Here is a 15,641-nt window from a genome sequence, read left to right as displayed (position 1 = left end):
TGAATAACTGGCATCCCTGACACACTAAGCCAACGGCTTTTATGAAGACTGACACCAGAACATAAAGAACAGAGGGAATTGACATATAAATATGTTTTCATAAAATAAAGTCTGTATATTAAAAGGGCACATTGAGTTCCAAGAAAAATTTGATACAAATGATGAATAACTAGAAACATCCTGGTATATTATATTTCAGAGATAAAGAGTCCTTTGGGCATTTAGCTTGCTCCTTTACCACCATCACCATCACCACCACCACTACAAAAAAATCAACTGTTTACTCATAGATTTAAAAAGTTACTCTTGTACATGAACAAACAGGAAAAAATAAATTACTTAAGGTATTTCAAAATCTTTTTCACATTCTTTCTTTTGTGTGAATCACCTTTTAATGTTTGTGTTTTCTCAACGAACATGGTATGAAGAGCACTGGTAATGAGCATTTCATTAAAGAGCACCCACCGTTGTCTCTGGAATTTTCTCCTGAGACACATTAAGCCTCAGCACCCATTAAGGAAGCAAGTTTGATGCTGATGCTTTCCTGGTCAGTGGATGTATCAATGGAAGGTTTTTAGCTCTCAACCAGGACTTATTTAACTTCCTCAAATGGTCCTTTCATGGCTTTTTGACTCAAGTGTAGTGCCATTTTCCAGTCCTGTAACTAGGAACATAACCAAATTTGCATATGAAGAGGTGTACAGTTTTACCCTATAATAATAGGCTGACTCCTTAAAGGGAGACATAGATATTATGCATTCATGTGGTCTATCATATTATTTCTTCAAAAGAATCACTGTCCCTCCCTGTGACAGGATAATTCATCCCTGGCCATTGACATTAGATTTGTCACATGGTTTGCTTTGGATAATGGACTGTAGATGTGAAAGATGTCACTTCTTAGCAGAAGTTTTAAGGGCCATCATGAGGTCCCCATCTTTGTTTTCCCTCTCTCATAAGACCAACATGCCTCACATAGGGCCTGCTTCTTTAGCCTGGGTCCTGGAAATGAAGATAACATTGAGTATGGCCAAAATTGACCTTCCATAAACATATAATGTGAGTGAAAGATAAACTTGTAAGCCACTAAGAGTTTTGGCTTATTTGTTATTGCAGCACAGTTGAACTTAGGCTGACTGGTATAACCCTCTAAGCACACAGGATTTAAAACCTATTTTGGGATAGTCTAGGTGTTCTTCTGAAGGATTCCTAATTTCTCCAGGACTTCCTAAGGGCAGATAATGAGTGGGTGACACTAATGATTGGTCCTCCTCCATGTGAGATTCAAGTTCAGGCTATTTCAGGTGAGCCAGTGTGAATGCAGAGTGATCTCACCTGAAATGTTTTACACAAACCACTCTGGACTAAGAGACTTGCTCTAAGTGAGTGGCTGAGTCATGGTGCAGTTGTTGTGAGCTGTCATTTGTACCTGTATTCTGGTTAAATGTTCTGAAATTGTAAGGTTAGAAAACATTTTTGGGACTGGAGACAACACCTCACTTTGGGATGCCATAATAGTTCTCAATGGGGAAAGGGTTGGGGAGGTGGGGGAAGGGGAGGAAGAGTCTGTAGATCTGAAGGGTTCACTCCTGCTTTTCTTCTTTCCCATTAAAGCTGATTCCATGATGGGAGTGTCAGTCTGTGGAGAATAGCCTTTTTTTTTTTTTTTCTCCCCAAAGCAGAAAATTCAACACCTGTACTTAGAGTTCTGTTGGAGAAGTGGGTGAACTCAAAATGCAGCAGGGATCCAACTGCAGTTCAATGTTGAGGGACTCAGCAATTGGCAGCAGTTCTTCAAAGAATACAGGCTGTGGTTCCCTCCTGGGATGACCTCGCCGGGACCCTTGGCAACAGTTCTAGTGGAAAGTGGAATGAAAGAGTTAAGTTGAGCCTTAGAAGACAGAAACAGATGAAAAAGATGGTGACACATGAGAAAACAGAGCAGGGCGGGAACCTGATTTCCTCCCTCACATTCTGGTTAGGGTAGGTTAAGGACAGGGGCACCGGAGAATTAGTTTTGACTCTCAAATCCTATTTGGCCTCAAGGACTTCCCCTATTTCCTCGAGAATAATCAAAGAAATGATTGAATCAATCCTTATAGAACACTTGCATATTAAGAAGGGCAGATAGGGTGGGGATATTCATTTTGTCAATAAAAACTGTACAGGGTGGGGGTGGCTGGCATGACCCCCCCATCCTCCGTAGCCTATCGCCATGTTGTCAGGACAGCCTGCATTGCTTGATCCCCTTGAAAAGGAGGCAGTACCTAGTAACTAACAGTCGCTACTAGTTAAGGGCATCGGCTCTTCTTGGGTCTTTCTGTCTTGATTGTGCATGCACTCATTTTGCTTGGGCAATTGATATAGTCTCTCCAAGCCCTGAGTTTATCTAATGCTTAGCAAAGGAAGAGTACCTAACTTATATAGTGATTGCAAAGTTTAAGTGAGCTAATTCATGCCTAATACACAGGTGGGGGCATATTAAATGCTTGAGCAGCACTGACTAGTATTATGGCTCCTAGTCTTAGTGAAAAAAGTCAAAATGAAAGCTGGTTAGAATTGCCACACACATTCTTATATTTAGATAAAGTGAGAGTCATGAAGTTATAAAAATAAGTGGATGGGGTAGTCTCGAATGGATATAAAGAAGTTATAATCAAGAATACTATACCTGCTCAATAGACTCTGGCAACAAGATATTGCATTGGTTGTGTTTGTAGGTAAACTGGAGTTGAAGGCGTCCTCTAAAATGTGAAGGCAGTTGATGTCTACAGGAGTGCCAGAGAGCATGCCTGGAAGTGGAACAGAGTACCATTGATTTTATTAATTAACAAAGTCCCTGAACTCTTTTTCTGTTCTTAGCTCCTCCACTGTGCTCCACATATTTCACTTTATATCATGCTTAATGGCAGCTCTGCCTCTCAGCTTTCTGCAGCAGCTTATGCTGCATGTGCTGGTTGGAGGCACTGCCCCCCCCCCCCCCCCCCGAAAGCTTCCATCCTGTGGGTACGGTGAGATAGGACACAAAGGACTGACTGCAGTACCTGCAATGCAGGCTGTCATGAAGCAGGCTACGGTCCCTGAAATCAGAGCTCTTATTGCCCCGGAGGCGATGTCACGCTTTCTGGAAGGAGCCATGGATGCTGGGAAACATGGAAGCAAGCATGAGAGATTAATGTTGAGAATATTGATTAGAATTCCAAAGTCCCAGCCTCTGAGAATTGTTCTTGGGCTGGGGTCTCAGGTCAATTGACCTTAAAAAAGTATTTTAGCTGGAAATTCAAGGTTCAAGAACTTAGTGATGAGCTCCACATCTGGAGAAGTTCTCTGGTGTGTGAGGAAGGGAAGAATTTTGTCCACACAAAGAAACAACGCTTCATTTTCATCCAAAAGTCTCCTGGAATGGGGTGTGGGGGTGTGGCAAGGCAAATGGGTTGCAAGGACGGATTCCAAATATTTGCAACTCATTCATAGCTATCTACTATGCCCATAGCAGATATAACAATTTAATCACAGCATTTTCCCACTGAACTTCTACTGGACCTCAGAATCCTTCCTCAGGTAGCCATTACAAATCTCCTAGAACTGGCACGCAAAGTGAAACCTACGTCACCCCTGGGTGGAGAAGCATCTGTCCATTTGACCAAATTCTTCCTCAGGTTACCTTGGGTATACATAGGAAAACTACTTTGCAGAACAGGTATAAAAAATTGACCCCAAAGGATTTCCTGCTGTTGCAGGGCCTTTTTTTTTTCCTGTTATGAATAATGTTTTAGAGCAAAATAGAGATTTGAAGCATGTTTACATCACATCTGTTGTTGAACAATATTCTTTTCACTTACTGAGTGAGCCGATCGTTATTCCTAGGGAACCGAAATTGGCAAAACCACAGAGAGCATAAGTGGCAATTGTCTCAGAACGCATCTGTAAATAAGCATAAACACACTGATGTATATACGGGGTGACCCAGCTTATAAATCTGACATCCTAATTGGGCTTTCTATTGTGACTATGGAATCAGTATTGAATGCACAATGCATGATGTCCAACACTCGCTGCTTCCTAGACTCTTTTCCAGCTCCCCTTGAATTTTGAGGGAGGGAAAGGGGCTGTATGGATTCAGAGATTCTCTATGTAGGACTTGGGATTGGTAGTCTTGGCCTCTACAAATTGCTACTTTCTGCTTAATGATAACTTCTAACATTCAATAGGACCTGGCCACCTGTTACCATGTGCCCGGCACAGTACTAGCTGCTGAAGATTCAATATTGGTCCCAGAAAATATTCACATTACATTTATTTGACAAAAGGACTTATTCAGAATGTATAGAGAACTGTTACAACTCAGTAGTAAGAAGACAAGCACCCAATAAAAGACGGACAAAGAGATTTCACAAAAGACATGTAAATAGCTAATAAGAACATGAGAAGATGTTCGACATCATTAGTCCTCAGGGAAATGTAAATTAAAACAATGAGATACCACTACACATATACTAAAATGGCTAAAAAATGATGGACAATATTAAATGTTAGCGAGGATGTGGAACAGTTGGAACTCTTGTACATTATTGGTGGGAATGTAAGCTGACATAGCCTGTTTGTAAAATACAAACACACTTTGGCAGTTTCTTATCAAGTTAACATACACTACCTATATGACCCAGCAATCCCACTCCTAGGAATTTTCCAAGGAGAAATAAAAACATATGGCCATAAGAAAACTGTACATGAATATTTATCATAGTTTTATTAATAATAGCCCCAAACTGGAAATAGTACAAATGTCCTTTGACAACAAATGGATAAACAAATTGTGATATCCATAAAATAGAATACTACTCTGCAATAAAAATAAAAATAACTAATATATGCAGCAACATGAATGCTAAGTGAATCCATTTATATGACATTCTAGAATAAGGAAAAGTAATCTACAGTGAAAGAAAGATGATTGGCTCTCTGGGACTGGGGAGGGGGGAGTTGACTGCAATCGGACATGAGGGAAACTTTTTACGTGTGATGGAAAGGTTCAATATCTTGATGGTGGTCATGGTGACACATGTGTCAAAGTTCATGTATACCAAAAATGGACCTTTTTTATATCAAATTATACTTTAGTAAAGAGGATATAATTTAAAAGGAATTATACTACGTAGTAAAACGGAAGCTCACAGATATCACAGGAGCTATTCCTTTCGGTCTGGCTGTCGTGTATGCTTGCCTTTCTTTGTTCCTCAGCTCTGACCATCCGGATATTAGGTGGCCGCTTACAAGTGGGAGAATTAATAATCCTTCTTACAGGGCAGTGAGAAGATGGAAGGTAAATTTTTAAAACCATAAACATAGTCAACCCCACTTCTATTCTGATTGTTCAGAGGTGCTGCTCAGGCCAGATAATTCTTTCTCGGGTTGAGGAACTGACAAAGGCTCTTTGTTGTTCACCGAAGGCCTATCCAACCTGGTAAAGGCACCCACACAATTGAGACAATGATTTTCTGTTCCAAAATCCTGACAAATTTTTGATTTGGTTCAAAGAACAAACCAGGCCAGTGCTACATTTGAAGTAGTGGTGCCTGTTTTTTTTTTTTTTCTTTCTCTAACTGGATTTTTTTAAAGCTTACATTCAAGACTTAAGTGGTCATGGTAAGTTTTTGTTGATTATAAGACCCCTCTTCTTTGTCATGGTTTCTGAGAACCCCTTTGTTGATTTTCAGTGTGCATATAGCAGGCAGGAAAAAATATTTCAAGTATTTGAGCAGTCCACTCTTTCTGAAATAGCTCATTCTCATTCCCTGCTCTCTCTGGTGCTTTTCATTTATTTCAACTGGCTTCAAATCAGGCAAGCCTATTAAGAGGCCATGGGAAGGGAGATGGCACAAAGCACTTGAGAGTCCTCTCTCTCCTTTCTGGGGAGCTGTGAGGAAGGGATACACGGATGTGGCCACGTAGAGTTTTATAATTAGAGGAAAAGAAGGCTGAAATGATACCACTTTGCCTTTTCTCATAAATGTGCAAGATTACATGATGGAAAGAGCTGCACTGCACTATGAAATAAATCATAATACCTCCTACAGTTCTCCCTGCATATGAGCCAAGATGTCATATGTACAAGGACAGTCATTGTAGCACTACCTCCAACAGCAAAAAATTGGTAATAGTGTTTGTGAACAACAAGGGACTGGTTAAAATAAATTATGGTGTGCTCATCCAATAGAATACTACCGTGTTTCCCCAAAAATAAGACCTAGCCGGACCATCAGCTCGAATGCATCTTTTGGAGCAATAATGAATATAAGACCTAGTCTTATTTTACTATAAGACCGAATCTTATATAATATGATATGATATGATATAATATAATATAATATAATATAATATAATACCGGGTCTTATATTAATTTTTGCTCCAAAAGACACATTAGAGCTGATGGTCTGGCTAGGTCTTATTTTCGGGGAAACAGGGTATGTCACAGACATTGATAGAAAGGCATCCGAGATATGTCATTAAGTGCAAAGAACAGGTTAGAACAGTGAGCATATGGTAAAGGGAAAGGGGCTGAGCAGCAGAGAAATAGGAGGATGAGTCACTTTTCCCTCTGCATCTCTTTGTACCTTTTGATTCTGTATCATGGTATGTATTACATGTCAACAAATAGGGTATTATCGTTAAGGAAGAGAATATGACGGAGCAATAGAAACTTCATTCTGGGTACGTGGGTGTTACATAAATGTTCTGATGTCTTAGGTGGAGGTCAGCAGTGGGCATAATTCAATAGATTACATTGGGGTTTTGCCTCATGCACCCAGATCTTATACTTCAGTTACTTGGTACATTTCCTAGAGGATGGTTGGGACACCCCTACCACTTCTGGGTTGGTAAACAAGAAATCGCAGGGACTCATTTTGTTGACTGGAAATAAGAAATCTGGAAAAATAAAAATGCTTTTCCCATCATGACTCAACACTAGCAGAAGCCGTTGAGCTTATGTGTCCAAATGTCCTCTGTGCGCCTGTCTCTGGAGTTGGGCTCATCCCCAACCCAAATCATCTCTACTGTTCTTGTCTTTATCCTCTTAATAACATGTTCACAGATCTGCTTAGCACTGCCACAACTGGGAGCGTGCTTTGCTCATTAACAAAAGCAATTTCTCCTGGCAGCTGGCAGCTGGGGATGGAAAACATTTCACTTAATCTAGCCTACTGTTTACTTTTGGCAGGGAAGCAAGCTGGTTAGTGGTGATATCCAAACAGTGAGGACATAGGGCTAACTTCCATTGTCTGGTCAGTTGAAGAATGAACATTTGAAAAACAGGAGACCTACAGAGCCACTATTCATATCAGATGTGTGGGTCAAACTGCCTTGACTGTAAAATACAAATCAATACTCTCCTGGAATCTCTTAATGTGTGGGAGGGAATTTGCATGTTTGGCCTTTGGGAGGCTGGGAAAGGCTGTGGTGGTGTTTAGAGGTAGGCAGTCTCTATGAGAACCTTGGGCAGCATGTTTTTCTTCCCCTTTCTTTTTAAAGCCAAACATATGCCTAGGATATTAATTCCAAATGGATTGTTTCAATGAATAATGATGGTGGTCAGAAATATTTACTATTTCCCTGAGTTTTCTTGTGTGACAGTTTTGTTCTTCAGGAAAGTAAAAGTTGGATACTCAGCTGCAAATATGACCTAAGTAATTGCTTCACCTGGGTTCTCTTATCCCATCCAAGGCCAATCAGACACGGGCATCTCCTTGCAGCTTATTGACCTGAAGCCCTGACATAGTTACAGGATACTTGTTTCAAAGGTTCAGACCACAGACTCTGAGCTTCTCTCTCTCATCCACTTGGAGAGTAGCAATTGTGTCTCACTATTGGTTTAGGATGTCCGGTACTATGTTGCATTTAGGTGGTTTCTCAGAGTTTATAGAATTCTTTAAGCTGCAAGAAAGAGGCCTTCATGGTCATTAGACTATGAGCCCCATTAGGGCAGAGGCCCTATCATTTGTTTGGTGCTGTGGCCTCAGTACCTAAGTAGGCTGGATGCAGAAGGTATTCAGTAAATATTTGTTGATTGATTGAGTCCAGTCCCAGCTCATAAGACTCTGGGTTTGGATCCACAGAGCTGAAAAGCAAGCAATTGCAGTGGTAAGGATTAGCGTGTTTCTCTCTACACACAGGTGCACACACATGCACACTGATTAATTCAACATAACTGAAAACTGTGAGGTGCTATATACACAATGAGCTCCAAGAGACCAGGGATTTTTGGTCTGTTTTCTTCCCTTGTGTTTCTCAAGAGTCTTGCATGGTATCTGACACACAGAGGCACCAGTAACTATCTGATGAATGGACCAGGTCCAACAATTAAATTCACGAACTCATCCCAGAAAAAGTGCTACGTACCTCGTTGCTGAATATCACTATGGTCACCTTTGAAGTACTCCCCTTGGGAAGCTATGCATCAATGCCAGTGCCTAGTCCACCATTCAAAGCAATTTTGGAATTTTTTCTGGAATGGCCATCAGAGCTGTCATCGTATTACCCTTGATGTACTGAGTGTCATCAAAATGTCTTTCTTTCAATATTTCCTTTATCTTTGGGTAAAGAAAGAAGTCATTGGGGGCCAGATCAGGTGAATAGGAAGGGTGTTCCAATACAGTTATTTGATTACTGGCTAAAAACTCCCTCACAGACAGTGCTGTGTGAGCTGATGCATTGTCGTGATGCAAGAACCATAAATTGTTGGCGAAAAGTTCAGGTCGTCTAACTTTTTCACGCAGCCTTTTCAGCACTTCCAAATAGTAAACTTGGTTAACTGTCCAGTTGGAACAAATTCATAATGAATAATCCCTCTGATATCAAAAAAAGTTAGCAACATTGGTGCAACAAGTTCATGAACTTAATTGTCAGACCTCTTATAGTGATGAAAAGTGTACTGAAAATCACAATATTTACTCACCGACATATACTGCTGCACACCATTCACAAATTTGGGTCCAGCTTCTTTCCTTAAATTGATCAATTTTGAGAGGTGTTCATAAGCCACAAATTCATTGAAGAATGTCTTATATCCTATGAGCTTGGCAACCATAAAACTGTCTTGCCAATCCACGCCCATCATGAAGGAAAGGGGCATGAAGATGTAGGAGCATATTAGCTACAAAAACCAAAAATAGACACTTTATTAGAGTGGTGATTAGCCTCTGCCTCACCCCCCATGGCAAGACTGTTCTTGCCCTTTGTGTGTCTCCTTTAGGCATAGAAATACTTTCACACATCCTTGCTCATCTTTATCCACTGGGAGTCAAGGTTGGAATTGGGTCATTTGAAGTAATCTGGATTCTTGGATGGGATCAGGAGAGAATGACTGAACGTTGCGGGGAGGAGGGTGACAGGAACAGAGAGAGGGGGTGGGGAGGTGGGGAATACACGATAAATGTGTACGCTGGGTAAGAGTGCACTATAGGCAGTTAGGGAAGGCTGTTCACAAACCTTTTATATTTAAACAAAGATAGTCAGAAACAAAATGGGGGAGAAACATGGTAGAATTATACCTCAAAACTCAGCTGTGGGTAGTCAAACATGTTTCCAAACCAGGACAGGGCTGAGTTCACAAAAGACAGCAGGGCTAGGAAGGCAATCATATTCACAGCGATGCTGGCCACCAGGGAGATGGATGAGGTGGCTCCCTGTGTTGCAGCTTCTAGGAGATTCCTTGAATCGCTTTATGAAAAAATAGAAATCCCAGAATTACCGAGGAGTTGTCGGTGGATGGACATCACAGGTATGGAAGTGGCCTTATCAGAGCTCACTCCGGTGGAGAGACCAACTCTCAGGCCCAAGCCTGAGTCAAAATATCCACCTGAATTCCATGAAATCATGATGGCATTTATAACCGTTGAGTGTAGATGAGGGATGTCTAACTGTTCTACAACTCTTTTATATGGGGTCACTTATAATTAAAAAGTTGGGAAAAGATAAACATATTATAGGTTTTAAAAATGGTATTTAATTAAAAGTAGCTACGAGAGAATATTTACAAAATGTTTGTGGTATAAGAACTAACAATTCAAGGCCTGAATACCCATCACCTCATTTAAGAAATGGAATGTCACTGTCACCTTTGAGTTCCACCCTCCTGCCCCTTCAGCACTTTCTCAATTTCATTCTCTTCTCTCTAATCTCAGAGGTTCCTGGCTCCCTTAAAATTTGCTTATCATTCCCTTTCTTTTCAATTTTCCTACTTGTCTGTATCCCTAAATAATATGCTGTGTAGGTTTACACATTTGCTAAAATTATAAATGGAATAACACATATTCCATATATTCTTTGGCAACTTGTTTTTCACTTCATGGTTATGACTTTATATACAAAGAAGGGATGAATCTCAAAAACATGTTAGTTGATTAATTTTATTTCATGAAATACTTTTGAACATGCTCAATCCCTTAGTCTTTTCCACTCTTTTTTTCTTTTGCACAGGGCCAAAGAAAATGAACTGATCAGGGGTTAAGGATTAGCCTTATATCATACTGTCTCTTCCCTGTTACGTAAGAAAATTCTAGAAATGGTTACCCTATGGCTTTCCAATGGTCTTAAACCAAAGCTCAATGAACATATGCCATATTTAAAGTGAAATATCTACATCGAACAGTTAAGGAAATGTATTATTGACATTCAGGGATTTAGAAAGATTGTCCTCAAGTGTTGAATCAAGATTTTGGGGTGCAGTATAGTCACTGGGAAATCAAGTCCAGTTTACTGCCACAATTCACTGTGCTCTCTGGTCATCCACTTTGTGCTGTACTTTGAATTTGGATGCCTCCCCCGCCCCCCAGTCTGGCTTGTGCAGTCATTAACTAGGTGAACGTGTTCCACCTACCCATTTTCCATCTTCATGGCACTCTTAAGGGTTATTTTAGGCGTTTCTGTCTCAGGCCAGAAGAGTTTAGCCACAGCCAGTGATGCGGGCGCTGACATAACTGAAGCAGTTAACAAGTGGGTGGACGAAACCTGCAATTTCAGGACAAAAAAGGCCAACTTCGGTACAGCTTTTCTGTTGTGCTCAGAATAAATGACACAAAAGCCTTATAAAGGAAAAGATGGGCAGGAATTGATTTTATGCCAGAAAATAATGTTTCTTTGGAGGCTGGGAAGAGCTCAAGTAGCCAAGTCAGCATCGCTTTGAGACTCAGAGGGAGAAGGCAGGAATTTGTGTTAATTAATCACCTCCTCCAGGAGAAGCACAAAACTAAAATCAGATCATTTCAGAAAATAATTAATCCTGTGCTGTAAGAACTTTCAAAAAAAACTCTTCTGTTGTCCTTGTGAATGTTCAAATACTCCCTAAAGCCCATATTTCATTGCATCATCAATTTAGATAGGGGCTATCTGGGGGTACAGACATAGATACACCCCTTTCCATCTTCCTGTTGTTTTCCTGAAATCCTTTGTGTCTTTACATAATATTCATTTATCCAGAGTCCCTTTAGTCTGTAAACTATTTCTGTTTTCCTCACTGCTGGTCTACTTAAACTCTTTTCCCTTTCCTCCCCACAGGAGATCCCAGATTTCTGGATTCTCATCCCTCTATTTTCAGAATTCCAGAATCAGCACCTCTCCCTTCTCCTATCAGGAGATCTGGTCAAATTTCTATTCCTGAGGTCTCCTTACTCCTTTTCTTCTTCCGTCTTCCCACTGATTGGCTCTTCGAGTCCTCCCTGAAGTCGTGGAATGAAACTCGCCTATCTTGTAAGAGATCCTAACCACCTAGGTCACACAGCTGTTATTCTATCTCTCCACTGGGGTTGCATCTATGTGTGGCTTGTAAGCTCTGTGCTTGGGCCCATGCACCAGTTATCATAACATTCTCCAGCCCCATGCCATAGGTCACCAGCTCTCAAACTAGGTTGTGCGTTGGAATCTGGGGACTTTAAAAACAAAAACAAACTATTGCTGCCTGGGTCTTATCCCAAGAAATTCTGGTTTAATTACTCTGGGGTATGGGCCTGGCAGTAGGACTTCTAAAGGCTCCTGGGTGATTCTAATGTGCAGTAAAGTTTGAGAACCACTGCTCTAGGCCTGGGGTCGGAAAGCATTTTCTGTAAAGGGCCAGGGAATAAGTATTTTTGACTTTTGGGGCTACAACTATTCAAGTCTGTAGCATAAAGTCTGCCATAGAGAAATGAATGGAAGTAGCTGGTTTCCAAAAAAAACTTTTTGATTATGAAAAAAGGGAGTGACTTATATTTGGCCCATGGGCCGTAGTTTGCTGGCCTCTGGACTAGATTGCCTTTACTAATATAATAGTTTCATTTATTTATTTTTAGACAATTAAAATTTTCAGCCTAAGTAACCTCATAATATGATTTCGTTTTGTTATGGTTGCATATAATTCACATTTAGCTGGCACAGAAATGAAAATGAAGCCCCAAACCTCCTTGGGGTCACTCCATTCAAATGCCAAAGAAACTGTGACCAACTATACATCACAAAGGACACTCTTTTGGCCTCCTTGTCTAGCAGCAATGGGAAAGAAAAAAGAAATAACAATAGCAAAGACAGAAGAGGATGTATTTTCCATAAATTAATCCCCAAACTTTCTTACCCCAAAAGAAATGTATGCACCTAAGACACTTCCAGCAATGGTAGCAAACCCAGCAGCCATAATTGCATGGAGTTCGGACTTGGTGATGTATGGTAAATACGGTCGGACCAGCAATGGAGACTCTGACTGGAAAAAAAGAGCAACTAGATTAAATGTTCCTTTTTAAATCTGGGGAGTTTATGCCAATTTCTCAAATTTCCATTCTCTAAAAGCAATATTTCTAAGAGTGGACGCTGTAGACATGCAAATTCTCAGACTTACTGAAGCAGAAAAGACCTCTAGGTGGTTTTGAGGCATGCTCAAGTTGAAGGACCCACACTGTAGATATCTGGGTCATTTGAACTCCAGGACAGTGTGCTTACAGTATAGAGTCATGTGTAAAGTTGGAACAATTCACAAGGCCAGTTCACAGAAGGCCCCACAGCCTAGGATTTGATTCTGATGTCTGTGTACACTTCTGTACGGTGGGGACATCATTGGCCAAGTGACTCCACCCAGTGGCCTGGCCTTTTGAGTTGTGATTCCCAAGCCTCTGTGACGTCCCATCTTCCAGCTTCATTCGACAGACCCTAAACCTCTTTGCTGACTAGAGAGACAAGTATGTATACAGAGGGTGCCCCCAAAATGTATACACATTTTAAGATAACGTCTCTTAAAATGCGTATACATTTTTTTGGCACCCCCAATATATAGAAAAATACCAGCAATACAAGGACAGGGGCCCACAGGCCCTTTTCTCATTAGGAATCAGAGACCCCCTCTCTCCTGCTTGGACGGAAAGAACTTGGAGAGGGTGTAGTTGTGAGGGCTTGAGTCCCATTAAGGAGGGCAGGCCGCCTGCAGTGAGGGGCTCTCCATAAGTAATAGCTGTACTTTTAGCATATTAAGTATCAAATGGAGCACCATAGAAGCCTGTGTGCAATTTTACAATTTTCCCCTCATTATTTCTAATTGTTCTACAAGATTGAATGTGTTGAGCTTCAATTTATGGACTAAATAAAACTCAGTACATGAGCCCTCTTACCCCGCAGGTAGGAGTAATCAACTCAAGATGGTGCCCTAATTAGTCCTGAGAGACTTTATGACTATAATTATTATAATTGCAACTCCTAGGGAAGGAAGTATGGGCCCCGCTGCAAAGACTGTACTTCAGGCTAGCAAGCTGGGCTTCCCAATAAGAAGCCTCAGCCTGCCTGGAGCAGCTGTAAGCCTAGGATTTGGGGCCATGTGTTTTTCTGGGTGACTTGATTTTTGCTTCAAATCCAATTTCCTTGGGCAGTCACGCTAGCAAGCATTCACACTTGGTTTCCATGGTGTGTGATGCCGTTCTGCCTGAAGCTACATATCCTGAGTGTGAGAATGATCATTACCATTTTTTACTCAGCTACCCCTTAGGAATGCTGCTGTTTTAAGGCATAGAGGTGTCTTTTTTTTTTTTTTTTTTTTTTTTTTTGCTTAAATGGACATTAGGCAAATGAATATTTATCCATGATTTATCCATGTGATAGATCAGAGAAGTGAAAACGCTTTTTTGTTCATCAGCGTTTTTCTTCAGGCTCGGCAAAGAAGAGACTGTTAGCCAGTTCCGCCAAGTGAAAATGAGCTCAAATATGTATACAGCTGTATGGTTGTTTGTCAAAAGCCTTTCCTGGTCTCTTTCATTACTACGAGCATTATACTACCGAGTGTGAGACTGCCTGTGCATGTCTGCAGCTCCAAGATAAATGGTGAACTCCATTTGAGTGCATGAGCTGTTAGCCTCTGAAGGGGAGCCAGAGACCTTAACAGTTCAATTAAGTCAGAAAAGATTTGTTGAGAATCTATACATGAGAAGCCCAGTGCTTTGATAAAATGATTCAATCTCTCTTCCTCTCCATAATTTTCAAGAACCCAAATCCCACATGAATGCACCAAGACTCTTGGTCTCTCTCTCTCTCTCTCTCTCTCTCTCTCTCTCTCTCTCTCTCTCTCTCTCTCCCCCTCCCTCTCTCTCTCTCTCTCTCTCATCTGGATGTTATCAATACTAAGTATTCCGTGTTTTTGCCACCCTTCCCCTACACTGAAAGAAATAATAGTCATTTTTTTATTCTACTTTCTGGGAAGAGTATTCACTTCAGCAGATGTTTTGCTTTGCTTTATTTTTTTGATAGTACAACTTACCTGTCCAATGAATATATTGCCAGCAGCAACTACAGACTCAATAGGAGATGATCCCATAGTAACTAGCATTAGCCATCCAACCTAAATGGGAAAAGCCAATGAAGAACTATTTGTATACACAAAACTTCAAAGTAGGGATAAAGATCTTTAAACTGGAGGAAAATGCTGCAGACTTCAACAATTGTTGGCAGGTAGTGATGGTGCTACATGTGAGTATATCATATCTAGGCCCTAGAGCAGGCTGATCAAATCCTCCTTGAGTGGTAAGTCTGAGTCATTGTATATACTTTGAACATTATACAAATGAATTTCTGTTGAAATATTGTAAACAGTCATGCAGGCTGTATTGCATTCCAGGCACTTTTTAAGCCCTTGATTCTAGTAATGTGTTTAATCTCATTAATCCTCATAATAACCCTTTGAGGGAGGTCCTATAATTATGTCCATTTTATGGAAGAGGAAATCAAGGCATAGAACAGTTTAGTTGTTTTGTCAAAGATTACCCAACTAATAAGTAGTGGCGTGTAGTTGAGGTTTGGCCTTTCTAGTTAATTCAAATGAACATAGTTTATAGTCCCACTTTTGTACTGTTACTTCCAACCAGAGACGGTGGGGCCACCCCAGGATGAGGACTTTCTGTTGCATTTTCTCTCCTTTCTTTATGCTTAGACATGAGCACAGTAATTCTCAATGTTTAAATAGACAATCAGAAAATGATGAGCCCTGGCACTCTTGCTGAAATTCTGAATTTGTTGACTGGTGTTTCTCTCTCTCTCTCTCTCTCTCTCTCTCTCTCTCTCTCTCTCTCTCTCTCTCTCCCCCCTCCCTCCATTTTATTTACTTACAGAGATCAAAGGAGGGCTTTGTCTGTGCCCAGGC

General features: G+C 40.8%; 1 protein-coding gene across 2 annotated transcripts in view; it reads right to left on the bottom strand.

Annotated features, from left to right (window-relative positions):
• Positions 1-369: 369 nt before the first annotated feature.
• SLC28A3 (solute carrier family 28 member 3) overlaps positions 370-15,641 on the bottom strand; it is a 54,523-nt gene continuing 39,251 nt past the window's right edge. Inside the window, exons 10-18 of one of the 2 annotated variants that reach the window (XM_019750092.3) lie at positions 14,763-14,843; positions 12,603-12,728; positions 10,878-11,008; positions 9,550-9,718; positions 8,955-9,152; positions 3,843-3,924; positions 3,045-3,143; positions 2,672-2,792; positions 370-1,856 (exon numbers count right to left, since the gene is read on the bottom strand). In XM_019750092.3, the coding sequence (XP_019605651.3) occupies positions 1,730-1,856; positions 2,672-2,792; positions 3,045-3,143; positions 3,843-3,924; positions 8,955-9,152; positions 9,550-9,718; positions 10,878-11,008; positions 12,603-12,728; positions 14,763-14,843 (1,134 nt within the window). In that variant the 3' untranslated portion in view covers positions 370-1,729. The remainder of the gene's footprint in view (positions 1,857-2,671; positions 2,793-3,044; positions 3,144-3,842; positions 3,925-8,954; positions 9,153-9,549; positions 9,719-10,877; positions 11,009-12,602; positions 12,729-14,762; positions 14,844-15,641) is intronic. The other variant, XM_074330610.2, reaches the window with a different exon arrangement.

Source organism: Rhinolophus sinicus, chromosome 16, assembly GCF_057876585.1.
Source record: "Rhinolophus sinicus isolate RSI-liver-muscle chromosome 16, RSI-T2T, whole genome shotgun sequence".
Taxonomy (NCBI): domain Eukaryota; kingdom Metazoa; phylum Chordata; class Mammalia; order Chiroptera; family Rhinolophidae; genus Rhinolophus; species Rhinolophus sinicus.
The sequence above is the reverse complement of the archived record's forward strand: the minus strand, read 5'-3'. Positions and strand labels throughout refer to the sequence as shown.